Source organism: Colobus angolensis, unplaced genomic scaffold, assembly GCF_000951035.1.
Source record: "Colobus angolensis palliatus isolate OR3802 unplaced genomic scaffold, Cang.pa_1.0 Scaffold237, whole genome shotgun sequence".
NCBI lineage: Eukaryota > Metazoa > Chordata > Mammalia > Primates > Cercopithecidae > Colobus > Colobus angolensis.
In genome coordinates this window covers 1,969,491-1,996,034 of record NW_012115566.1, presented here as the reverse complement: position 1 = coordinate 1,996,034, position 26,544 = coordinate 1,969,491, and the positions used below count along the sequence as shown (strand labels likewise).

At 40.1% G+C, this 26,544-nt stretch overlaps 2 protein-coding genes across 3 annotated transcripts in view; both read left to right on the top strand.

Annotated features, from left to right (window-relative positions):
• Window positions 1–15,432, top strand: part of ZKSCAN8 (zinc finger with KRAB and SCAN domains 8) — an 18,025-nt gene extending 2,593 nt beyond the window's left edge. The window contains exons 2-6 of one of the 2 annotated variants that reach the window (XM_011944910.1): window positions 4,034–4,542; window positions 5,205–5,346; window positions 7,805–7,896; window positions 8,219–8,342; window positions 9,006–15,432. In XM_011944910.1, coding sequence (XP_011800300.1) covers window positions 4,126–4,542; window positions 5,205–5,346; window positions 7,805–7,896; window positions 8,219–8,342; window positions 9,006–9,967 — 1,737 coding nt within the window. In that variant the 5' untranslated portion in view covers window positions 4,034–4,125 and the 3' untranslated portion in view covers window positions 9,968–15,432. Of the gene's footprint in view, window positions 1–4,033; window positions 4,557–5,204; window positions 5,347–7,804; window positions 7,897–8,218; window positions 8,343–9,005 lie in introns of both variants that reach the window. The other variant, XM_011944911.1, reaches the window with a different exon arrangement.
• Window positions 15,433–21,863: 6,431 nt separating this feature from the next.
• LOC105513866 (zinc finger protein with KRAB and SCAN domains 8-like) lies at window positions 21,864–25,529 on the top strand. Its single transcript, XM_011944909.1, has 2 exons — window positions 21,864–23,493; window positions 25,348–25,529. Exon 1 carries the CDS (start codon window positions 22,498–22,500, stop codon window positions 23,305–23,307), a length of 810 nt encoding a protein of 269 aa, XP_011800299.1. The 5' UTR covers window positions 21,864–22,497; the 3' UTR covers window positions 23,308–23,493; window positions 25,348–25,529.
• Window positions 25,530–26,544: the final 1,015 nt, after the last annotated feature.

Sequence of the window (26,544 nt, the reverse complement as noted above, 5' to 3'; positions counted from 1 at the left end):
CCTTGATGATCCGTATGGGGAATTATATGTACAGTAATCTGATTTTTTTCCTAAGTACCTGTCTCTTCTTTGTGGACTATAGACCTCTAGTTTTATCTTGATGTTAGCATCTTATGACAACTGGTTTTGGGTATGCTACCTTTACTTACGCTCTTCTTCATTCTCTACAGTGTTTCCTGAAATACAAAGCTAATGATCACCTCTGTCAATAAACATTTGCAATAAGGCTATGGCCACATTCTCACAATGTAATAAGTCCTAAATTTGGACCATGTAAAAAATGCTTTGTAGGAATGACAAATGGCAGGGGGATGACAGAGAAGAACTCATGAAAAAGGTAATAGATAAATTATAGTTAAGAGTTGAATGGTTTTAGGCCAGGCGCAGTGGCTCACACCTGTAATCCCAGCACTTTGGGAGGCTGAGGTGGGCGGATCACGAGGTCAGGAGATCAAGACCATCCTGGCTAACACGGTGAAACCCCATCTCTACTAAAAATACAAAAACATTATCCAGGCATGGTGGCAGGAGCCTGTAGTCCCAGCTACTTGGGAGGCTGAGGCAGGAGAATGGCGTGAACACGGGAGGCAGAGCTTTCAGTGAGCTGAGATTGCGCCACTGCACTCCAGGCTGGGCGGCAGAGTGAGACTCTGTCTCAAAAAAAAAAAAAGTTGAATGGTTTTAGCTAGACCAAGATTTATCAACCTTGGCGTTGACACTTTGGGCCAAATAATTCTTTGTGGTGGGGGCTGTGTTGAGCATTGTAGGATCCCTGGCCTCTATGTATGAGATAATAGTAGCACCCCTTCCCCGCAAGTTGTGACAACAAATATATTTACAGACATTACCAAAGGTCCCTGGGATGGGAGTAAGGACAATATTGCCATCAGTTTTGAACCACTGAGCTAGAGTAAAGAACTCTGTAGTAGAATGGAAGTATGAGAAAGCCACAGCCCAAAAAGGCTTTATGTGAGTTTAAAGTAGATAAAACCAGCCAGGTTTACATTCATAAAGGGCCTTGCATACCATGCTAAATAATTTGGTTCCTATTGAAGTATTTTCAGAAGGTGAGTCATATTACATATTTTTTAAAAATCTCTCTGGCAGTATAGGGCTACTGTAAAAAAAAAAAAAGTATCATAAACCTGGTAGTTTAATACAATAGACACTTACTGTCTCATAGTTAGGGAGGCTAGATGTCCAAAATCAGGGTGTCGCCAGAGCCATGCTCTTCTAGCTTCTTGTCATTGACAAACTTTGGCTTGCGCTGCGTAGCTCCATCTCTGCTTCTGTAGTCACTTAGCTGTCATTCATCTGTGTCTGTGTCTGTGTCTGTGTCTTCACATGACCTTCTCCTTTCTGAGAGTCTCTCTGTGTCTTTTCTCCTTTTAAAAGTGTGCCAGTCTTATTGGCTTAATGTCCTACCCATTCCAGTATAACTTCATCTTAACTTGATTACATCTGCAAAGCCCCTGTTTCCAAATAAGGTCACATCAACAGGTACTAGAGGTTAGGAAATCAGCGTATCTTTTTGGGGGACACATTTCCACCCACAGTAGACAATACTGTAGAACATGAATGGGAAAAAAGCATAACCAAAGTTACCATTGCAATTCTAGGCAAGAGATAATGTCTATACCAAAGATGGAAACCATAGACATACTTCACAAAGAAATAAGATCATGAAATTGAACTTTTTTGGACGTCAGGTCTTGTTTTTAAACCTCACTCTTACAAGAAATATAAACATGTTCTGTGTTTGCTATTGTAAATACAGCTAATGTTCTTCGATTCTATCAATAAGATAAAGATACGGACCTTTGCCCATGGGGAAAATACAATTAAGTTACAAAGTCAGAATTCCTTTAGAACTAATAAATATACAGTTATGGGAAAAGTCACATTAAAGCAATACGCATTTAAGTAACAGAGGTATAGAATGAGAGGAAAATAATTTAGAATTGGAGACACCAGGAAAGGATTTTAAAGGCAACAGTATTTTATCTTGTCCTTTAAGAAGGTAGTGTCAGTACTGACGAAAGAAGTCAAAGAAGACTTCAACGGAGAGACATATTGTATTCATGGAATGGAAAACTCAGTATTGTTGAGATATCAGTTGTCCCTACAGTGAGCTATGGATTCAGTACAAATCCAATTCAAGAATTTTTATAGAAATTAATACACTGATTCTAAAATGTGTATCAAAAGACAACAGAACTAGAAAAGTGAAAATAATTTTGAAAATGAACAACAAAGTTGCAAGACTCACACCTACTTGGTTTCAAGATTTTAAGAGTCACACAATCAAGACTATTCTGTATTGGTGAAAGAATAGATGTATAGGTCAAAGAACAAAATAGAGAGTCCAGAAATAGACCCTTATATATATACATACATATAGTGAGCTGATATTTGACAAATATACAAAGAGAGTTGAGTACGTAAAGGAGAATCCTTAGAATGAACCTCCATCCATATCTCAAATTCTATACAAAAATTAACTCAAAATGGATCATAGGCCTAAATGTAAAACTTAAAATTATAAAACTTTTAGTAAAAGACAGGAGAAAATATTTGTGACCTTGGATTAAGCAAAGATTTCTTAGATATGACACAAAAAGCACAGTCACTAAAAAAAATGAACTTTTTTTCTTCAAAAGACCCTGTGAAAAGAATGAAAAAGAGTGAATACTTGCAAATTACATATCTCATAAAGGACTTGTGTCCAGAGTATATAAGGAACGCTTAAAACCTAATTTTAAAATAACTAAATTAAAAAATAGGTAAAAGTTTTGAACAAATACTTCACTAAAGAAGATATACAGATGTTAAGTAAGCATAGAAAAAGATGCTCAACATTATTGATAGAGAAATGCATACTAAAATCATACGAGATGTTAAAACCATAATGAGTTGCCACTACACATACACCTATTAGAATATTTAAAATTTAAAACAAAAACAATATCAAGAGCTGGTCAGATTGGTGAGCAACTGCAGTTCTCATATACAGGTAGTGGAATGCACAGGGCTTTGGAAAACAGTTTCGCAGTTTCTTATAAAGTTATACATATATGTGTTTTATGACACAGCAAGTTTACCTCTGAATATTTGCCCAAATAAAATGAAAACTACACTCACACCAGAACTCATGCAGATGTTCATAGTGGCTTTATTCAGTGATAACAAAACAACTCAGATATTGCTTAACTGGGAAATGCATAAACATTTAAGCATTCATCCACGTAAGGAACAAACTGCTGATGCATCATTGATTAAAAACAAATGTATTGTGCTATGTAAAAGATGCCAGACTCAAAAGGCTACATACTATATGATTTCATGTGAGATTCCCCTCCAGAATCTCACATCAATAAAATCATATAGTATGTAGCCTTTTTAGTGTAGGAGTAGACTTTTGGATTGTAGGTGTCAATAGGGCATCCCTGTTTCTTGGAGTGCTCCATAGAGAGATTTTGAGTTGGAGGTCACGTCCATAGTAGAGGAAATTAACCTTGAGATAGGAGGAAAGATGGGGGGCACAGGTAGGATAAGGAATGTTGGGTGGAGAAGAGCAAAGTGTTAGGAAAGTTTTTGACAATACCTTGAATTAGATTATATGGAAATTAGTAAGGGAAAGGTTGAAAGCTGAAGTGTGTAGAACCAGGTTAGTACAGCTGGTGTAACAAAGGCTAAAAGGGGTTAAAGGAGCAGCCCTGAAGGCTAGCTGAGATTGAACACTGAATTTCAACTAGACCCAGTCTACATAGTTTCCTGACTTTGCTTAGCCATGTTCCACATCCCCAAACATGGTGATGAAAGCAGAAGAAAGGGGTTTTTCTATGGATGGGTTTGGCATGACTGGCATGGCGGAAAGTTAAGGAAGTAAGAAGTTATTTCTGGAACAGTGGGGAGGATCATTTAGTTGGCTGAACCGTGAAGTCCATGTCATGATAAGGAACTTGTTAAGATACTGTAGTAAGTTACAGTGACTTTTGACTTGCCTTAACGCTATCATATTTTCTTCATGAAGAAGTACCCTTAGAAAGAGGCCCTCAGAAGAGTCTTCTCTTAAGAAGATAAAGAAGATAGTGGAAACGAGCCTACTGAACTTTTCAGGCTCTAATGGCTGAAGAATCAAGAAAGCCGTCAGCCCCATCCCCACCAGACCAGACTCCTGAAGAGGATCTTGTAATCGTCAAGGTAGAGGAGGATCATGGTTGGGACCAGGAATCTAGTCTGCATGAGAATAACCCTCCTGGCCAAGAACTGTTCCGCCTGCGCTTCAGGCAGTTATGCTACCAGGAGACACTAGGACCCCGAGAAGCTCTGATCCAGCTACGGGCACTTTGCCATCAGTGGCTGAGGCCAGATTTGAACACCAAGGAGCAGATCCTGGAGCTGCTGGTGCTGGAGCAGTTCTTGACCATCCTACCTGAGGAACTCCAGACTCTGGTTAAGGAACATCAGCTAGAGAACGGAGAGGAGGTGGTGACCCTATTAGAGGATTTGGAAAGGCAGATTGATATACTAGGACGACCAGTAAGTAGAAGGAGGTGTGCATGCTGTGACTGTGGGAGTCCTGGAAGCTTGGTAGAGTGACATAGGCATCACAGTAGGACAGCAGATGCTTAACATCAGTTTCTGTTGGATAAAGATGAAAATAGTTTTAGTGTAGTATGACTCGTACTTGTAGAGTTCTTTTTATGTTTGTAAAGGATATAAATCCTTTTTTTTGTCGTCATAACGTCCCTACAACTGTGTTGTTCTTATTTGCCAGATGAGAACTTGATGCATAGGAAGCTTAAGTTACTTTTTCAGGGACACTCAAATAATTAAAGGTAAATTTGAGACCAGAAATCAGGCTTTCTAGTTCCTTATTAAAAGATTTTTCTACTGCATAGCACTGCTTTAAGTTTGTTATTTTCCTCCTTCCTCTGCCTTAGGAGCACAAAATACTGGTGTTCTGTGTAGCAGGGAAGGCATCAGCAGAAATCTTTTCCTTTAGTACTAAGCAAAAATAATGCCTTTCTTTCTGTGCTCATCTACATATTGGTGTTCCTTACTGTCCCTAAGGAGTAAGGGAGAGTCTGCTGCTTCCTTCCCCAAGCATATATCCCTATAGGTGTGTTCTTCGTCCTCTTTCATTGTTCATTACATTTCGCAAAGGAATTTCTTACTATCCAACTGTCTGTTGTTTCCAGGTCTCAGCTCGTGTACATGGACGTAGGGTACTCTGGGAGGAGGTAGTACATTCAGAATCTGCACCAGAGCCTCCAAATACTCAGCTCCAATCTGAAGCAACCCAGCATAAATCTCCAGTGCCCCAAGGGTCACAAGAGAGAGGTGAGTAGCCAGATTTCATTGATAATAAGGAAGGGAAGTAGAAATAAAAGTCCATTTGGGGCCGGTGTGGTGGCTCATGCCTGTAATCCCAGCATTTTGGGAGGCCGAGGTGGGCGGATCACGAGGTCAGGAGATTGAGACCATCCTGGCTAACATGGTGAAACCCCATCTCTACTAAAAAAAAAAAAATACAAAAAATTAGCGGGCATCTGTAGTCTCAGCTACTCAGGAGGCTGAGGCAGGAGAATGGCGTGAACCCAGGAGGCCGAGTTTGCAGTGAGCCAAGATCGCGCCACTGCATTCCAGCCTGGGCAACAGAGCGAGACTCCATCTCAAAAAAAAAAAAAAAAAAGTCCATTTGGGATACCTATCTCGTTCCTGAAGAACCAGGAACTAAAATCCTGTTTACAAACCAGTCCCAATGTCTGTGTTTAAATGTTTAGGTTTCAAATATAGATTGTTCATTCTAGTGGTAAACTCATGGACAAATTAAAAAATTTGGCTATTTTTTATGTAGTTACATATTTCTGTTACCCCAGTACATTTACAACACAGGCGTTTTTGAGGTTATGCTGGTAGTGTCATGCCACTTCATTTGGAAATATTCAGTATGTGTATCCTCAGACAAGAGCATTTCTTAGGTAACTTAAATAAATACATTCCTAAATTTATCACAATTAAGAAATGTAGTATTGCTACAATACCAACCTAGGCCACAGTTCATATTTTACCAGTTGCCCCAATTATGTTCTTTCTGGTTCAGAGTCTAGTCCAGATTCACACTTTGCGGTTAGTTGTCATGGCTCTTTAGTCTCCTCTAATTTGGAACAGTTCCTCAACCTTTCTTTTTTTTGAACAGTACAGGTGTGTTATTTTGTAGAATGGCTGCAATTTGGATTTGCATGATGTTTGATCATGTTTACATTAAGGTCATATATACTTGGCAGGAACACCTCACCCTGCCAAGGATACAGGACCTAAATCTTAACAAGAGATGTTGTACTCCTTCTTAAGGGTACAACAGGAATTTGTCCTATTATTGGTGGTGTTATCTTTGATGAGTTGGTTAAGGTTATTCTTGTATAGTTACTGTTTTTCCCTTTGTAACTAATAAGTAATTTGTAACTAATAATTAATAAATAATTTGTGGAAGATACTCTTGAGTGTATTTAAATATCTTAGTCCTCATTAAACTTTTGTTGCTAAAACACTAGATTTAGTGTTCATTGGTGCTTCTTGACTGACTTAGTGATTACTGAAATAGTTATGAAATAGTGGTTTTCTAACTCTGTCATTTCTTCTACATTTCTTTATTGTAAAGGAGAGTGTTCCCTTGTGCCAATTTTATTATTTTTTCTTTATCAGTATGGACTCATAAATTCCTATTTATTCCATAAATATTCTGTTACTGTCTTTATTTTGTTTTTGTTTTGTCTTTGAGACAGAGTCTCACTGTCATCCAGGCTGGAGTGCAGTGGCTCACTGTGATCACAGTGATCTCAGCTCACTGGACCCTCTGCCTCCCAGGTTCCAGTGATTTTTATGCCTCAGCCTCCCCAGTAGCTGGGATTACAGGCACACGCCACCATGCCTGGCTAATTTTTGTAGAGACGAGGTTTCACTATATTGGCCAGGCTGGTCTCAAATTCCTAGCCTCAAGTGATCTGCCCACTTCAGCCTCCCAAAGTGCTGGGATTACAGGCATGAGCCACTGTGCTCAGCCACTGTCTTTATTTTGCTAAATCATCTCAGATTTGGCCACAGAAGGCCCCTTCAGTCTGGCTTTTGTATCCTCTTGACATTTTCCCATCGGTTTTTGAGAATTTTTTTTACTTTATTGCAGAATGAGATGTTCCAATCTCATCTTCCCCTGCATTTCATATTTTTTCATTTATGTGATTTAGTTTATAAATATGAATTTTTAATATTTCTAAAGAAGCATTAAAACACTCTTAATAATTCTTGTCTAAAGTCCTAAAGCTTGTTGCCTGAGATACAGTAATCTATATTTTAATAATAAGTTGTTTGATATCTATAGAAAGCAAATACTGGAAGCCATAGTAGACATTTCAGAAAGATAATGAATTAATAGAGATTGATTGATGCTAATACTTGGTTTGCCAAGAGAACAGGACCTAGGAAATACTGTATACAAGCACAAAGATAGAAGTAGTTTTGATGGTAGAGAAGAAATTGAAAAGTGATTCCTGTTAGGAAACCAGTATACTTTCCATTTTTGAGTGTAACTTCAGTCTGACTTCAGGGACATTGGAGTGCATATGTTTTGTGGGGCAACCATAGATATGGGCCCAGAATCCAAGATACCAGCACTTCATGTGCAAAATATTTGGCATACATGTATATCTGCTGAAATACAAGTAATTTGGAATTGGTGACTGCCGACTCCCACAACCACAGGACAGGACTGGTCTCATTCATAGCTCCTTTCTCCTCTCAGCCATGTCTACTTCCCAGAGTCCTACTCCTTCCCAGAAAGGAAGTTCTGGAGACCAGGAAATGACAGCTACACTTCTCACAGCAGGGTTCCAGGTGAGTTGTGCTCCTTCTCACTGAAACCCCATAGCTGTGCTTGTCAGTGTTTGTGGCATCTGCCCTGTATCTAGACTGTCTAGTTTGTAGCAGTACCTACCCAAAAACTTGTCCCAAAAATTCTTTTGCCTAGGGACAGATCGATCCTAAATTTCCCCCAATTGATCTCATGCATTTTCCTCTTCTTCCTGGCTATTCGGATCCCTTTACGTAGTACATTTCCAAGTTGTAATCTTCTCCCAATACTGGTGGATCTCCCAAGCTCTAGGTTTGAGCTGTGGAAGAATCACAGTCCCCAAATGGGTATCTTGTTTTGTTTCAGACTTTGGAGAAGATTGAAGACATGGCCGTGTCCCTTATTCGAGAGGAGTGGCTTCTTGATCCATCACAGAAGGATCTGAGTAGAGATAACAGGCCAGAAAATTTCAGAAACGTGTTCTCCCTGGGTAAGGAGAGCTGTGGTTATTATTGTCATTTTAGATTTTTTGTTTGTTGTTTATGTGTATAGTAGCTACAGCCTTTCTGAAAGACATAGTTGAGTTTAAGCTCAGGATCCAACGGAGGGATATAATGTTTAGACTTCTTGAAATCTTACATGAAACTTCTGTTCTCCTGTCCAGAACTTCCTTATATTTTGTACTAGGGTACTGGCGTGTTTGCCAGTTGGAAATTGACATCTCACAGGTGCTCTCTGAGTTCATACATTTCTTCTCCAAGTTGTCATGAGATTCCTACATAGATTTTTCTCACATAAATTAATTGTATCTCCTCCCGTTTGGGGCATTTTCCCATTTCTGTCCTGCTCATTAGTTTTTTTAGTAGTTTGATATTCGTCTCACTCCCCAGCTTTCATCTTACCTCAGTTGATCCTTTCCTGACTTTAGTTCCCCTTCCAATTAACTCTTTTTTTTTTAATGGTACCTCTTTCCCAGTTGACTCATATTAAGCAAGGTCACTATTAAGAAGCTGTTTTGGAGACAGAAGTTTTGTGTTTACTTATAGCTGTTCATGTGTACTTTCCTTTTCCCCTATCTTCAGTTCCTTTCTCCTACCATAAAGAATAGGATGTGACATTGGCTTGATGTTTATTTATTACATTTTTATTTCAGGTGGTGAGACCAGGAGTGAGAACAGAGAATTAGCATCAAAACAGGTAATATCTACTGGAATCCAACCACATGGAGAGACAGCTGCAAAATGCAACGGGGATATTATCGGGGGTCTTGAGCATGGAGAAGCCCGTGACCTTCTGGGCAGATTAGAGAGGCAGCGGGGAAATCCCACACAAGAGAGACGACATAAATGTGATGAATGTGGGAAAAGCTTTGCTCAGAGCTCAGGCCTTGTTCGCCACTGGAGAATCCATACTGGGGAGAAACCCTATCAGTGTAATGTGTGTGGTAAAGCCTTCAGTTACAGGTCAGCCCTTCTTTCACATCAGGATATCCACAACAAAGTAAAACGCTATCACTGTAAGGAGTGTGGTAAAGCCTTCAGTCAGAACACAGGCCTGATTCTGCACCAGAGAATCCACACTGGGGAGAAGCCATATCAGTGTAATCAGTGTGGGAAGGCTTTCAGTCAGAGTGCGGGCCTTATTCTGCACCAGAGAATCCACAGTGGGGAGAGACCCTATGAATGTAATGAGTGTGGGAAAGCTTTCAGTCATAGCTCACACCTCATTGGACATCAGAGAATCCACACAGGGGAGAAGCCCTATGAGTGTGATGAGTGTGGGAAAACCTTCAGGCGGAGCTCACATCTTATTGGTCATCAGAGGAGCCACACTGGGGAGAAACCCTACAAATGCAATGAGTGTGGGAGGGCCTTCAGTCAGAAGTCAGGCCTTATTGAACATCAGAGAATCCACACTGGAGAAAGACCCTATAAATGTAAAGAATGTGGGAAAGCTTTCAATGGGAACACTGGTCTCATTCAACACCTGAGAATTCACACAGGGGAGAAGCCCTACCAATGTAATGAGTGTGGGAAAGCCTTTATTCAGAGGTCGAGTCTCATTCGACATCAGAGAATCCACAGTGGTGAAAAATCTGAATCCATAGGCATTTAGGAACAACTTCAGTTACAATTTGAGCATTATTCAGCATTAGAGAAACCACACATTAGTGAGAGGTCTTTCAGTGTACTAAAAAGCAGAAAGGTCATCACAACTTTAGTGTCAGAATCTATAGTGGTGGCAAAATTAGGATAGCTCTTCAGTAATTTGGGCCCAGTGCTTTGGGGTTTGATTAGCTTGACTGTCTTTGAAAGTATCTGATGGAGCTCCTGATGACCTAATGTATCCTTTAGAAATTTAAAATAGCATTAGAGCAAGTTGCTTGTTGTGGCTTGAGGCGCTTAAGTTTGTCTTTTGGGTGAGTAGCTGTAGGTTTGAGAGAGGCTGCTACTCCTAGTTCCTCTGCTTCTTCCCATCTCCTGTGATCCCCCTCTCCCATTTATTCCCTTGAAGGTGCCCTTGTATTCCTAATCTGATCTAAGAAGCTGCTTTAGAGTCACAAGTAGCTTCTGTGTGAAACTTACATTTGTATGTAGCTTTCTAGGAAAATTTTACAGACACTTAATGTATTTATGCTTAAGTGTGCATTTTTTTATTCTAATATTCCTTCTAGTCAGTGGAAATTTGTATTCCCATACAAACTCAGAATGCTATATTTTTAATAGCACTCCAGCATTTTTCTTCATGTATCACCTTCACTGACTCCATTGAGTCATTGAGCATCTATACATATCCTTCACCACCCCCAGTCTCAGTACCTGTGTCAGCAAAGGAAGTGGACACATTAGTGATGGTTATGGGAGTAATACAGAGAAAGAGGTGAGTGGAGACTCAGCCCAGCTGCTCTTGAGCTTTGATAATTATACATTTTGCTGACTTCTGACTCTCCTTCTACCTCCCAACTGTACACTGTGGTACAAATAGTTTGCACTATCCTAGTTATGGCATCAGGTAGGAGAAGGAGACAAAGATGCTTTAGGAAGATAAAAACCTTACAAAGAATGTATATTCATCCTTTTTGGCCCATTACAGTACTGCTTTCTCAGGTTTTATCAGCCTGTGCAAACTCCCTGACTAGATGGTTTGTCACTCCTATCATTACCTTGCACCCACCTCTTTAGATGGCCTTAGCACCTCACTCGTTATTCTCCATCTGTTTCTTGCCATTAGTTTATGTGACTTTAATATCCACAGTGGTAATCTAATACCTTACCTCACAGTTTTTCATTCTTTTGAACTCTGGTGCACTCCATCTGTAATCCATGTCTGTAATCTACCAACAGAGATGTACTATTAAACTCGGTATCACCAGGCACTATATTTCATCTTTGAGGCTTTCATTATACCAAGGAATACTACATAAAGTAATGAGACTGGTTTAAAGTAACATGCCAGAACTTATGCATCCAATGTGGGTTGTCACGTTATTCCCAAGTACTGTTATTCCAATAGTACTACTGTATTCTTCCAAATATTTGGAACATTCTTAGAATTCCCATTTAATAAACCATATGAGAAAACCCTCTATTACTCTTACACTTTAGTTTTACCATTTGAGTAGCCACTTATTTACCAGAGTTGGAATTAATTTTGGGCTTTCCAAAATTAACCTTCAAACTTAAAATTGATTACTTAAGCCTATTCAGGAAAAAAAAAATATATAGGTTCTGATGAAAGCTTCATAATTTCACCCTATGACTACCTTGAAAAGAAATAACACTTAATCATATTATTTTATGATTGATGGGTCAAAAATAGCAATCAAAATCTTATCTCATAGAGGACCACCTTTTGGATCATAAATTCTTTCCCTATAACATTCCTTCTCTGCCTCCCTATGGCCCGCTTTGACTACTAACAACATCAGAATTATCTACATCAATTTCATTGAGCTATTGGTGAATGAAGGCACCCATCACTTGTCATATTGGTTTCCAACAGTCCTTTTCATTATCCATTATTTTATTATCCTCCCTTCTCTTGTTTCTTTTTTTAATTTATAAGTTACCATTCCTAATTTCTTTGTATTTGAAATTTTAAGAAACCAGAAACAAGTAAATCTGGTTGTATCTAGATCTTCGCTCTCTGTTTCAGTTGTGCCTTACCCTCTGTAAGATACTGATTCTTCCTGGGGCCAGTACTACCTTGTATGCAGGTATTACATATGATAGGTACATTGTCAGAGGGAAACTACATGTGTGTGTACACGTGTGTGTATACACACACACACCTGCCGTACACTTTAGAAGAATGCTTCTCTTCTATTCCAATAAAAAGCCCTTTTAGCAAAGCAACATAGTAACAAGATTGGGTGCAATCAGGGTGGTATGGCCACAGACCAGAGCAACATATTGAATGTGTACATATGTACTAGCTAAAGTCTCTTTATGTGTCAGTATTCAGAGTAATGTGTAGCCAGATTACTTAAATCTCAGAATTACTAAGCATCTGGCATAAATTCGGAGAAAATAATGACTAGAAAAATTAGTGTTATATTGGGTATGAGAAAAGACTGTGTCTTGAAAGAATTATGAAAGCTGATAGAGCACATATATAGAATTAGCCAAACGGTATAAGACAATAGAAAAAGGCTGTGGATTCTTTGAGGACATCACTATAAATCATTCTTTGTCTCAAGTTCCCACTCTTAGCATAGAATATTATTGACCAGGCTGTGTGTTATTTTGAGCTCTTAACTGTGAATGGCATTCATTAAGCTCCTTTATCCTGTAGATTCTATCTTTATGTTATCTGAAATGAACTATTCATCAGTACTTTTTCCTCCCATCCTAAGCTGCTCATTTTAGGAACCGACATGGTGAGGTGGTTCTTTCATAACTCTGATGCCATCCAACATAGCCCTGGGAGAGGCATGTTAGGTTTCAGAGATTTTCTCCTTGGAGCAATGTGCAGTGCTAGAATATGGTGGTTGATTCCCAAACAGAGCAGTTAACTTTACTGTTGGTTCTGAGTCTCCAGATAATAATAGCCGACATTTATTGAGCACTTACTGTGTGCCCAACCCTGTTATGCCTTTCTCAGGCTCATGATAAGTGTATTAGTCTGTTCTCATGCTGCTAATAAAGAGACATACCTGAGACTGGGTAATTTATAAAGGGAAGAGGTTTAATGGACTCACAGTTGCATGGCTGGGGATGCCTCACACTCATGGTAGAAGGCAAGGAGGAGCAAATCATGTCTTATACATGGATGGCAGCAGGCAAAAGAGAGAACTTGTGCAGGGGAACTCCTCTTTATAAAACAGTGTGATCTCATGAGACTTACTATCACAAGAACAGCGCAGGAAAGTTCTGCCCCCATGATTCAATTATCTCCCACTTGGTCCCACCCACGACACATGGGAATTGTGGGAGCTACAATTCAAGATGAGATTTGGATGGGGACACAGCCAAACCATATCAATAGGTATTATTTTATCCCCCATGTTATAGATGAGGAAACGGAGGCTTAGAGAGTTGAGTGAGTTGACCAATATCACACAGTCAGTATGTGATAAAACTGATTCTGACCCACACAGTTTGATTCTAGGCTAGAGCCTGTGCTCCTGACTACTGTGCTATGCTGTGTATAACGTACATGGTAATCTAGTCAGCTGTTTAAAAATATGTAACCCTTGTCATGAGAGGTACTGGGGAAAAGAATATGCAGTAGAGTGCAAATACATTACAATTACTGGAAAATTGGTTGAAAATGCCCTTTGGGGTTATAGTTATATCATTTTTAAGTGCTGATGCTTTGTAGTACCATAAAGCTAAATTGTGCAAACAAAACATATTTAACAGAGTAACTGGAAGGATACAGCAATAATAAATTCAAATATAATTTTTCTCTAAACTGCCAAAGGGAAAGTAGAATTGTGGAGGGAAATGAAATATCCATGTACCAGGCCAGGCAGATGGTCAGTTAGGATAACAATAGTAAGTTCATCTGCAGCATAAAATGTGAAATGCTTTCAACTTCATTGCCCATTTCTAACTACCATTCTATTTCTCCTCTGTTGTTCATGGTTTTTCAAACATGTCTTCCGTTTTTCAACCCCCCTTTTTCTTTAATCTGTTCTTAAAACAACTTCTTGCTGGCTTTCATACTTAGCATTCCAGTGAAATGTTTGTAGACTCACCAGTGGGCGAATAGTAAGGCCTTTTTTTTTTTTTTTTGATGTCCTTTTTGATCTAATTTATATTTTATATTGTTGAATTCTCCCTCCTTTGGCTTGTGGGAACCTTTTGTCTAATATCTGGTTTTCTTTTTTCAACTGATCTTTCCACCCACTCCCCCTTCTCTTCTCTGCTGAGAATAATCTCCTTGTCTTTTATTCACTTCATTTTCTTTACTCCTATTTATCCATTTTGATTGTTTATACCTACTATTTGTATTCGAATGACTTCATTTTTCCCACCCTGTGGGTCAGTCTGTGACTTTTGGAATTTTCCACAGGTACCTGTACAACTTGATATTTGAAAATAGGATTCATCACCATATATCGCCAACCCCCGTTTTCTTTTTAAACAGGCCTCATTGCCTAATTCCTTTGCCCTGAAAAGTGTCACCACCTTTCATATTTTTACCCCAGCCTTGGAGTTATCTTTTTCTGCTCTCCATTCTCCATGTCCAAAAACTTGCTGTCAGTCTAGTTTTTAATCAGTTTTCTCCTTGAGGCTTGATCTCCCATTTCTCACATCCCATTATAGCCTTTCATGTAGATCTGAGGCCCAGGTTACTGTAATTCTTTTTTTTCCAATTTCCTTGCTCCCAGGATCCCCATCTTGTATAAAGTTTCCAAGGTGGACCTCCTCAAACTCCATTTTTACAATATCTGTATTGTAAAATTTTCATTTTCACTAGGTAACACCCAGTAGATAATTTTTCCAAGGCAATCCTCTTCAAACACCTGTTTTTTACAATATCTGTATTGTAAAATTTCATTTCACTAAGTAACACCCAGTAGATAATTCCTATGGAGCAGTGGTGTTCCAAATTCTCCATTACCTCTATGCTTAATACTCATCAGCCTTCATTACTCTCTAGCATATTCACCTTGATTCAACAGATTCAAACTTCCTACAGCCTTCTACTGATGTCTTACAAGCTCTTGCCTCTGTGCCTTTCTCATGCTATTCTTTTTGCTTAGATTGCTTTTTGGTTCCAGCTCATGTTCATCACTCCCTTCAAAGCTTATCTTTATATCTTCTGAGTTAGCTCTCCCTGATTGACATCACCTCATGTGGTGACCTCCCTCATTCTGTGCTGCCTCAGCACTTATCTTTTGAGTTTATACTGTGGTCCATGTACTTACTAATATGTTGCTTTGTAATTATTTTCCAGCACTCTGTGTTATAGTTTCATATTTGTATTTATTTCCAAAATTAAATTGTAAGCTCCTTGAGGGCAGGAATAATAACTTTTACATTTGTATCTCTGCACCCCCGAGTGCCTAGTATAGTGCTGAGCACATAGTGGGCGTTTAATAAATGCTTGTTGAAGTATTGTGTGGATTATTTGTGGTGGTATCTACAGAAATTTTTAAGCTGTTTTCAAGAATGTGTCTTACCACTTTGGGTGCTCAAAAATGTACAGACCTATTTTCGTATGCTAATAGAGTATATCAGGATCTGCCTCTACCTAAGAGTAAGGCCAAAAAAATTCAACTTTAGGAAATTATGTGTAAAAAGCTGAAGCTCTCCATTTGGCCAGCCTTATTGGTCAAGAAAGAAAATAAGAAGCACTAAGACTACTGTGTTAAGGTTATAATTTCAAAAGTGCTTGAGAATAGGCTTTGGTATATGAGATTAGTGATTCTCTTTGGGAGAAATTTGGCAGTGTTTGGGGACATTTTTGGTCATACCATTGGTGGGCAGCTGGGATGCTACTGGCCATCTAGTAGGTAGAGGCTGGGGATGCTGCTAAGCATCATGTTTGCACAGGACAACCCCGCCCCCTCACATTGCCCCGCCCCTGCCCCGCCCCACAACAAAGAATTATCTGGCCCCAAATCCTTAATGCTGAAGTTGCGAGACTTGATATATTTAAGGTAAATAGGAGAAAGAGATATGAAGTACTGGCAATACAATTAGAAAAATTAGCTATGCCAAGCTTCAAGAGAATCCTAAGTGTGTGCATATTTTGTGGTTTTTAAGACTACAAAAGAAAAAGAAGACTTAGTGTTTGGCATTCATAGCAACATATGTCAGGTTATTGAGAAACAATAAAGTTATCGATGATGTTTTAAGGTTGCTTTCAGCATCAGATCTGCCATCATCCCTATGCCAAGTGTTTCAGCATACAAGTGTTACAGAAGTACTAGTTTTAGTCTTCCACATCTTGATTCATTATAGCATCAAAGGTAAAATGCTGGGGGCTGTCTCTTTAGCAGAGGGGCTATAACATCAAAGATTTATCCTTGAGGTCAACATATGACCCTCAGTCCCTTGGACAACCACTAGGCAGGAATTAATTACCAGCACGCCAAGGAAATCACAAGCCAGAATATTGTCAGTTTGCCAAGTAAAAGTATTCCAGCTTTACTTGTTTTTAACATAGTTTTTAACATACTGTGTTAATTCTATTTAGGAAGGCAAATATGTAGGAGGAAATGTGATTTCCTAAATTAAATCGTTAAAAAGCAGGCCTTTAGAAGCACTAGCTTCCTTTTGCAGTTCAGTGGTACTTAATCCAGCAGGTTTAAAAAGGTTCAACCCCTGGGTGCAGTGGCTCATGCTTGTAATCCCAGCACTTTGGTAGGCCAAGACAGAAAGATTGCTTAAGGCCAGGAGTTCAAGAGCAGCCTGAGCAACAGCAAGACTGTCTCTACAAAAAAACTTAAAAAATAAAAAAATTAATCAGGTGTGGTGGGATGCGTCTGTAGTCCCAGCTGCTCAAAAGAATATGGTGGGAGGATCCCTTGAGCCCTTGCAGTGAGCTATGATTATGCCACTGGGCGCCAGAGGTCTCAAAAGTTTAACCCAAGTTAGAAAATCAGTTTAAATGTGTAATACACCAAAGAAATAACAGCTTGTTCTGTCATATTTAAATATTCATAGTCTAGAATGCTAAGTTTAGTGTTCCAATCCATTATTCTGTAAATGGAGGCTCAAAGAGGCCACTTGGTTAGGTTTCCTGGGGCTTTGCCCATTCTCCCCTAGTTATGCTCTCAGGTGTGACTCTTGTATATTCTTAATTCATGCTCTGCCATAAGATGGATTCAAACTTTGTGCCTCCACCTCTAATGTTTAGTTTTACGAATTACTCCTTTTATCAGCTTTATATTCAAGCCAGTATATTTACTGACTACAGTGTTTTGAGTTAAATTCTTTCATAAATAATTGAATAGCCGGAGAAATTTTGCAGTATTGCAGTCATGTTTTGAAAAGATTGCTCTTGGTTCTTGTCTCTAATCTTTGAGAAAGCACACAGGATATAGTGTGTTGGCTTTCAGATCACTAATAAGACCAGATTTCTGTGGCCCCGTTTGTCGGTTTAAGGGATCCTGTAGGGCCCACACGAGATATTTCACCAGCTGCACTATCTTTAAATTCCAACATACACGGGTGGTCCTGCCCTGGATAAAACTCAGGAAGCAAAAACAACCTTCGGGAGAGGTGAGGTAGGAAGTCATAGCATTGCCGACGGTCCAGAGCAAATCGCTCCCGGTCTAGACCCCGCCTGCACCACAGTCGGGACAGGTTGAGGTTTCAACCCCTCTCTGGCAAACTCGGGCGCAGCCAGGCTCCGCCCAGAGATTTCCGGGGCACGCCCCGGAAGTGCTGAGAGGGACTTCCTCCCTGCGGCGAGGCCTCGGAGCTGGTTGCTGCTCACAGGCAGAGAAACGCTGGTATGCATTTGGGTGCCGCTTGGGTGGGTGTTGCACAGCTGCAACCCCTTAGACCTCCTCTCTCCGCCCCTGCCTGGGTGGAATGTGAGCAGGAACCCCAGGAGAGGCAACCCCTCCTGGGACGGTGGGGATTGTATCCAAATGCAGTCTTCCAGGAAAGGGTTTTTCCTCGAGATTTAGTGCTGCAGAGGCCCAGAGTTGGGACTACTTCCCTTTCGGTTACAACCCTGGTCTTTACTGCCATCTTCAGAACTTCATTGAGTACCAACTACAAGTGTGCTTCTGGTACCAACTGATATCACTGCCCACCAGATCTTCAGCTTTTTCAAACAAAAGGGGGAAATTGCAAATAATTGGAAATAAGTATTCGGTGCTCTAAATTCAGGAGAGGCTTCTTCCACCACTTAATTTTGCCCGTGATATTTCATTTTGAATGCAGAATTCGTTCTCTCTCTACTTCAGCCTGGCAATAAATGGCTACCCTTCCCTTTAACAGTCACCTCCATCCACGCCAGGACCACCTTACAGCAACCTTAATGCTGTTCTGTCATGAGCCCTTCCACTATCCCAACCGGTGCTCATAGGCAATGGGGAAGATGACCACCGCAGACCTGCTGCCCCAGCATGTGATCTGAGAGCCCTTTGCAAATTAGCTCCTTATTTAGCATTGCACTTCTTTCCCCCCATAACCCTTAGTAGTGTAACACCTATGGCAATATGCTTTTTCTTTGAGTAAAATAATGTTTCTTTTACAGAAGTGTTCCTGAAGACTCTTCAATTACAGGAAAAGCCGCTTGACTGCATCTTTAGAGGAGTTGGTTTCGCTGGTTCCAAGGATTCTGTTAATGAGAAAACCCCACAGGCCAGCATTCTGTAAGCTGGCTCCAGCAGTCCAGTTGACAGTGGCTGAGACCAGTTCCTGATCATCCTATCTGAGGAACACCAGGTCTGGGATAGGGAGCAGCACTGACCAAGGGAGGGAAGATTTTCCTTGGGGAAGTGGCTAAGCTGGATGATTTCAAGGAATTGAGTGAATCCAGACAGGGGTGGGGAGAGATATTATCAAGTTATCTTAAAACTTTTGGTCCCTTAGGGATTCTTCCCTTTCTTCCTCTACTTTTTAAGCACGTAAGTCAGAAGCCAGACTAACTGTGATTTTGTCCAAGTCATTTTATCTTTCTGTGCCTATATGCCATCTGTCAATGGGGATAATAAAAGCACCTACCTAGAGTTGTTATGAGGATTACATGAACAGTACCTACTACATAGGAAGTGCTATCCAGGTATTTGTTGTAATTATTTCTTATTCTCCTTACTTCCCTGGGATTAGCCTGTTCTGCTGATTTATTCATTTCTACAGCGATTCTTTCATAAATTCATGTGTTTATTTTTTTTCTGGCCACAGCTCTTAGATACAGTCAGGAAGTAGGCAAGAAATGCCAGCTCTGGAAGCAGAGGGAGAATAAGATATTCTCTAGTGCCACCCAGGAATATGCCACTGAGGTGTCAATGACAGACTCTTCCCTCTACAGGAGAGTTGTGCTAAACTTGGTGTTTTGTGGTCTTCTGGGGATTCTGGAAGTAAGGGACCTGAGGAGACTTAAAAACAACTGCTATAGGACAGGATCAGGATAAGTGAATTGTGAATGCTTAGCAGAGTCTGATTAAGTTCAGAGTGAGACTAGAGCAGGAGAGAATCCAGCTCAGATCTGCCATTTCCACGTTTTCTATCGTTCAGGAGCTTCATCTTGGCTGCCAGTTTTCAGAAATAGAAATTGTAACTGTATTTCCATTTTTCTGTCTTTGACTTTGCTTAAAGTGCTTTTGTTTGTTTGTTTGTTTTACCTCACAGGAGTTTTTATTCTATGTGGGTCAAGTTTATCAATCTTTTCATTAATGACCTCTGGATATTGTCTCATAGAGGGGAGCCTTTCTTTTTTGAGATGGAGTCTCGCTCTGTCACCCAGGCTGGAGTGCAGTGGTGCGATCTCTGCTCACTGCAACCTCTGCCTCCCGGGTTCAAGCAATTCTGCCTCAGCCTCCTGAGTAGCTGGGATTACAGGCATGCACCACCACACCCGGCTAATTTTTGTATTTTTAGTTGAGATGGGGTTTCACCCTGTTGGTCAGGCTGGTCTCGAACTCCTGACCTTGTGATCCACCCACCTTGGCCTCCCAAAGTTCTGGGATTACAGGCGTGAGCAACTGTGCCCGGCCAGGAGGAAGGCCTTTCTATTCTGAGGTTATAAAGGACTCACCTCATGTTTTCCTCTAGTACTTTTATGGTTTCATTTATAACATTTAAAACTGGTTTATTTGGAATATATCCTAGTTTGTAGAGTAAGGTAGAAATCTAATTTACCATCTTTCCAGATGGTTATCCAGTTCTCACCATGCATTTGAAGAGTTCACTTTTTTTTTTTTTAACTTATTTGCTACCTTTATCGTATGCTAAATGTATGTGCCTATTTCTGGGCCTTTTGTACCATTTTCATGAGTAGTACACACTTTAAGTATTAAAGCTTTATAATATGTAAGTTCTTTAGGACAAGTGCCCTTCTTTCTCAGTTTCCCCAGGTAGTCCTGCGTGTTTAGTCTTCTAGGTGAACATTAAAATCTTTTAAAAAGTTGATATTTTCATGGAAATAGTGTTGAATTTACAAATTAATTTGGAGATTACTCTCTGAGTACTAACCCCTGAGGAGCCATAAAGTGGCTTAATCTGGGAAGCAAGCCCTAGATTGAAATTTCATCTTGGCTGTTTTAACAGGTGCCTGACCTCGGAAAATTTATTTGCTTCTCAGTTTTTATATATATGCGAGGAGGACTTGAATGTCTGCCCTGTAGGATTAAATGAGATAAAAAGCATAAAATGCCTTCTTGGGAGTAAGCGATCCTTTCTTCACACGGTCCATTCTGACCAGCTCACAAACCACTGAGAGGGAAGCCTCCAGGATCCTAGAGTAGATGACCAGATGCCCAGGCGCGGGATCTGTGGAAGGGAAAGTCAAGCTTTCTAGGCCAACAGCTGTCCTCAGTCGCTTGGTCAGATAGTCTAATCGCAGTTTTTCAGGTGAGTTCCCTCTTGACTTCCTTCTAGGGTTTTGCATGTGCCCTGGGGGGACACCCTCGGAGGATGGGAAAAACTATGTACTGCGCCAGGTCGCCTCAGGCCTGCCTTTTCCCTCCATCCTTCCCCACCCCTCCCCTCTTCCACCCACTTTCTCACACTCCTCCTCTTTTCTCTTTCCTCCCTTTTCCTCCCTCTCCATCATCCTCCCTTTTATATTTCTTTCCCTTCACTACCCCATCTCCTGCCTGGCCCTTCTGCACTGGCAGAGTAGACCCTCAGAAACCCTGGGAGAGAGGATGGCTGGGGCAGGCTGATGTCTTCAGTCCTGTCCTTGGCTGTCTCTGAGGCTCTTAAAACTCCTAATTAGAGGAGTGACTCTGACTTGCTTTTCTGACAGGACTAAATTTGCGAGAGTGGGGTGCAGGAATGGAGACCTTATTTTCTCTTGGTCTGGATCCTCAGTTCTGCTTTGTGTTGGTTTTTGTTGTTAATGTTGTCGTTTGTTTTGTAGAATATCATTCAATTGGGATTTAACTGTTTTTGTCATTATTATACTGAGGTTATACATTCTGGGGAGGAAGGCCACAAAGTTGAAGTGCCATTCTCATCATATCAAGGGTGCATACTATTAACTTATAACTGTCGAGACATAAAACAATTTGTAAGGTGGAAAAAAGCAGAGAGGCGTTATTAGTGTAATTTGAGTTGGGAGCAAAAATTTTATCAAGTTTGGACACAAAACTGGGTTTGTTCCCAAGAAAGTAGCAGCCATCCGTTTTCTTTGGAGAGGTGAAGGGTTTATTCTGTCACAATTCCAGCAGAGACAAAGCATCCCTGTTGCTGAGATACTGTTTATCATAGCAACAACAGCTGCAGAAATAGTAGTGGCATAGCAATGAACAGAGCTTTTTTCGTCCCCATTTCTCTCTTCCATCTCAAATAGTATGGACTCCTGTGGGTGGTAAAACATACCTGTTAATGGTGTTATTGTCATTTTTCCAAACTTCTTATCAGTTGAATTTGTTTCTATTGCCATTTCTATTCCCATACTCCTTCATCTGCTCTATCTGCAAATCTCTTGAGTTTCTGTCTTGTTTTCCAATTTAATTAAATATGATTCACCTTTAAAAATAGGAACTATATATTATTTTTATATTTATTTATATTCCAGATTATATGTGTATGTTTTAGATGCCTTTATAGAGGATATTTTATTTATTAATATATATTTTTTGAGACAGGGTCTTGCTCTGTTGCCCAGGTTGGAGTGCAGTGGCGTGATCACAGCTCACTGCAGCCTCAATCTCCCAGACTCAAGTGATCCTTCTGCCTTTGCCTCCCAAGTAGCTGAGATGATAGGCGTGTGCCATGAAGATATATTTAAATAGCTGTTTGAGTCAGATATCCATTCCAGCAGTTCTTTGATGTTATTGAGACATGATACAGGCTGAATGAAAACATTTTATGTGAGTACCATATGATTGGCGTGTCCTGGGATTACTGAAAGTGTTTGAGAGCTCTAGTCTGTATCATATTATATTGCTTTAGCAACAGGGAATAAAGCACATTTCAAAGGTCTGTTTATTATTTTAGGATTCAAGGCCAGAAGTGTGAACAAGGTGTCAACTTTGAAGGGCTGAAGGGAAGGTTTTTCTAAGGATGGACCCACACCAGAAGGTCCCTAGCATATATAATGGGGATACTTTACAGACTCCTGAGTATGAAAAAGTCTCTCAGTATGAGGACCAGTTAGAAAGGCATGAGGGTAGGCGCATGGAAGAAAGACGGTATAAATGCAATGAATGTGGAAAGAAGTTTGCCCAGAGCTCAGGCCTTGTTCGACATCAGAGAATCCACACTGGAGAGAAACCCTATGAGTGTGATCACTGTGGAAAAGCCTTTAGCGTGCGCTCAACCCTTACTGTGCATGAAAGAATCCACACTGGTGAGAAGCCTTATACTTGTAATGAGTGTAAGAAAGCCTTCAGTGTAAGGGCACACCTGATTATACATCAGAGAATCCACAATGGAGAGAAACCCTATGAATGTAATGAGTGTGGCAAAGCATTTAGTGTGAGCTCAGACCTTATCAAACACCAGAGAATCCATACTGGTGAGAAACCTTATGAGTGTGATGAGTGTGGAAAAGCTTTCAGTGTGAGCTCAGCCCTCATCAAGCATCAGAGAATCCATACAGGAGAAAAGCCATATGAGTGTAAGGAATGTGGGAAGGCCTTCTATGTGAACTCAGCGCTTATTAATCACCAGAGGATTCACTCTGGAGAAAAGCCCTATGAGTGTGGAGAGTGTGGAAAAGCGTTCAGCCAGATCTCAACCCTTATTCATCACCAGAGAATCCATACTGGAGAGAAACCATATGAGTGTGAAGAGTGTGGGAAAGCTTTCCGTGGGAGTTCTAATCTTACTAAACACCAGAAAATACATGCCAAAGGAAAGTGTCATCAGTGATTTATGTGGCAAATATATTCCAAAGGGCTTTTGTTACATCAGAAGATACCATCGAAAGAAGAGTATGGTTAAAGTTAATCCCTTAATTGACACTTCATCCTTAAAATACTGAAGTGAGAAATCACTGAAAAGTAACTCCGTCAGCATTGTTTCTAAGGCTCTAAAATCACATCTACTTCTGAGAATGTAATTTTGCAACTCATAAGGTAAAGCCATTTAAAAACCATATAGTATATAATGTAGTTTATGTTGGCTTAGAGCAAACTAGCAATTCAAACATTTTCCTCTTATGAGCAAGCCTTTTGTCGTTGTTTTGTTGCTGTTGGTGTTATAGATAAAACATTCGATTTTGACATGGGAAGCAATTGGTGAGAGAGAAAGGACATATCCTTAGTTGCATCTGGAAAATACCAACCCATTTATCTTTCTTTGCCTTTGATGTACCACTGTGCTCTTAGGATGATTAGATGTGTTTGTGACTTCTTGGCAGAAGGTAGAGCATCTTTTTAGGTAGGAAACCCAACAGATAATTTTTCAGGGTGATTCTTGCATAGTCAAAAAGCCTTAAACCTTTTTTGACTTACTGACTCAATAAGCTTTTGAGTTTGACTGAGGTTCCTCAACCAACGCAAACAAAACAAAGACAAAAACTTCCCAAAGAGATTTAAGTGTTTCTGACTTCTGACCCTTGCTCATAGCTGATCATAGCTCACTGCTGTGTGTGGTGTCGTATATGCAAAGGCTCAGAGGTATAATAATGGGACATTTGGGGAATTTTCGAGGTCGGTGTTGGTTTTAGGATGACTGTGAAGCTTGATACCTAGTGTCAACCAAGAGTACTCAGATTTGAGAGGTGAGTTTGATTTTGAAAATGTTTTTGCTTTGTCTATGGGAATCCCACTAGAGCTGTCCACCAGACCATAATCTCACTTCCTTACCCTAATCTCACATGTATTTGCACATGTGAAACTCAGGAGAGAAATCTGGACTTTAAAATTACTTTGTTACTATTTTTCTTTCTTTTTTTTTTTTTTTCCTTTTGAAGCAGGATCTTGCTCTATCACCGAGACTGGAGTACAGTCGTGTGATCCCACCTCACTGCCGCTTCAGCTTCCTGGGCTCAAGTCATCCTCCCATCTCAACCTCCCAAATAGCTGGTTCTACAGGTTTGTACCACCATGCCTGCTAATTTCTTATTTTTTGTAGAGACAAGGTCTTACTATGTTACCCAGGCTGGTCTCCACTTCCCCTGCTCAAGCGATCCTCCTGCCTTATGCTACCTAAGTGCTGGAATTACAGGCATAAGCCACCGGGTTAGGCTATTTTTCTATTTTAACAGTGGTTTCTCCCTCCTGAGTAATAGTCCTGAAATTTTTTATTCCTGAAATTTAATTAATGTGAGGTTCAAGATGAATATGCCAAATTGATAGAAATTACAGATAGCTTTGGTGGTTCACATTTGGAATAGATTATAGAGAACGCTCTCTGGGAAGGTGAAATGTTATTCACTTCTCAGAAAGAAGCTCTGTGTTGCAAAGGGATGCACAGTTTCCATGAATTATCCTAATCAACACTTCAGGCAAGTCAGCTGTAAAACACACTGGACCTCATGAAGCTCTGAGCCAACTTGTGGCCAGTAGGCACTAAGGTCAGAGATGCATGTGGAAAAGCACATGATGAAGCCTCTGGTATTGGAGTAGTGCCTACAGCCCTGCCCAAGGCCTGGATATGGGGATTGAAGGCAAAGAAGATCATGGTTCTGGAGCTCACATTGAGGAAATGGACCTTACTCAGGGAATGGGGCACATTAGAGAAGGTAAAACACATACTGTACTTATAGCAGGAGTGAAGGGCTTCAAGAAGTTCTCTTTGCTTTGCTGACTTCATGTGTGAATTCTTTTGCCCTGCTTCTTCCTGTCTTTGGCAATTGAAGGAGACTAGGTTTTCCTTGATTTGACCTGTCACCCCATTTCTGTGCTGTTATCTTCAATGTTTTTAGTGTTTACCTTTCTAACCCCAGCTATCTTGGTTTGTTTCTAGAATGGAGGTTAACAGATAGAGTCATCTGGGTGGAGGACACCCTTTTGGGATCAGCACTGAATGTGATGCCATATCCCACTCCAAACCAGCACAACTATAAATACTAAGCAGTGAGTGGTATTCTGAAGACTTTGAAGGAGGAGCTATTTCTCAAAATAAATTTATTTTGTTGAAGAATTTAACCATTAAGCAATCAGGATATGTGTACTGTGGTTATTCCTTTTGAGCTCAAAGTAAGGTACTAGTGATTATTTGTTTTAGGTTGGGTCTTGTGCCAGGTGCTAGGAATACAACAATAAGTGAAAAAAGCACCCTAATCTCAGGGGACTCGCAGGTTATTTGGTGACAGGGAGAAGAGAGTACATGGAAAACAATGAATGCTGTGATAAAGCCACTGGATTTGTAGAGTACTTTGCACTGAAGAAGGTTTAACAATGACTCATGAAAACAATTGAAAAGGCTTTGGAGGAGGACGAAAGTTTGAAGGAAAAAAAATGAGTTCTTGAGCCACATGATAAAGAAGAATGAGGGAAGGTACAGTGAGAATAGCATGTGAAAAAGCACAATGCATCTGGGAATAAAGAAGGAAGTTTTCACAGACCTTGATTATATTTCGAGAATCACAGAATATGCATATGAAAGTAGTATATTATGACCAGACCATGACATTCTTTGTTCTGCTAAGAAATGTGAAGCATATTCTTTAGACCAGTGTTTCTTCAAACATTTTGTGCAGTAAAAAACCCATTTTATGTTGTAACTCAGTGTACCATTTTTGGGAGAGACCATCCTCCTTGGGCCTTGCACTCCTACATGTCTTGTTGGGTGTGCCAACATTGCAAGGGCATAGCAGCTCTTACTCAGGCCACTTTTTATTGTCATGCAGCTAGTAACCTTGAAAGATGAGGTGACATCTCTTTGACTAAGAGTAGGTTAGCTTGCTTGCTTACTTATTACTGTTTGGTATTCTTTTGGAAAGTTCCTGTTCAATTTTTTTACATGTTTATAGGAATTATTTACATATTCTGGATATGAGCTCTTTTCATAGAGGATGCAAATATTATCTCCATCTTTATAGCTTGCCTTTTATTCTCTTAATGGTGTCTTTTGATGAATATGTTTTTAATTTTAATATAGTCCAATTTATCAATCATTTTGTTTTGTGTGTGTCTTGTGTCTTTTGAATAATTCTTTCTC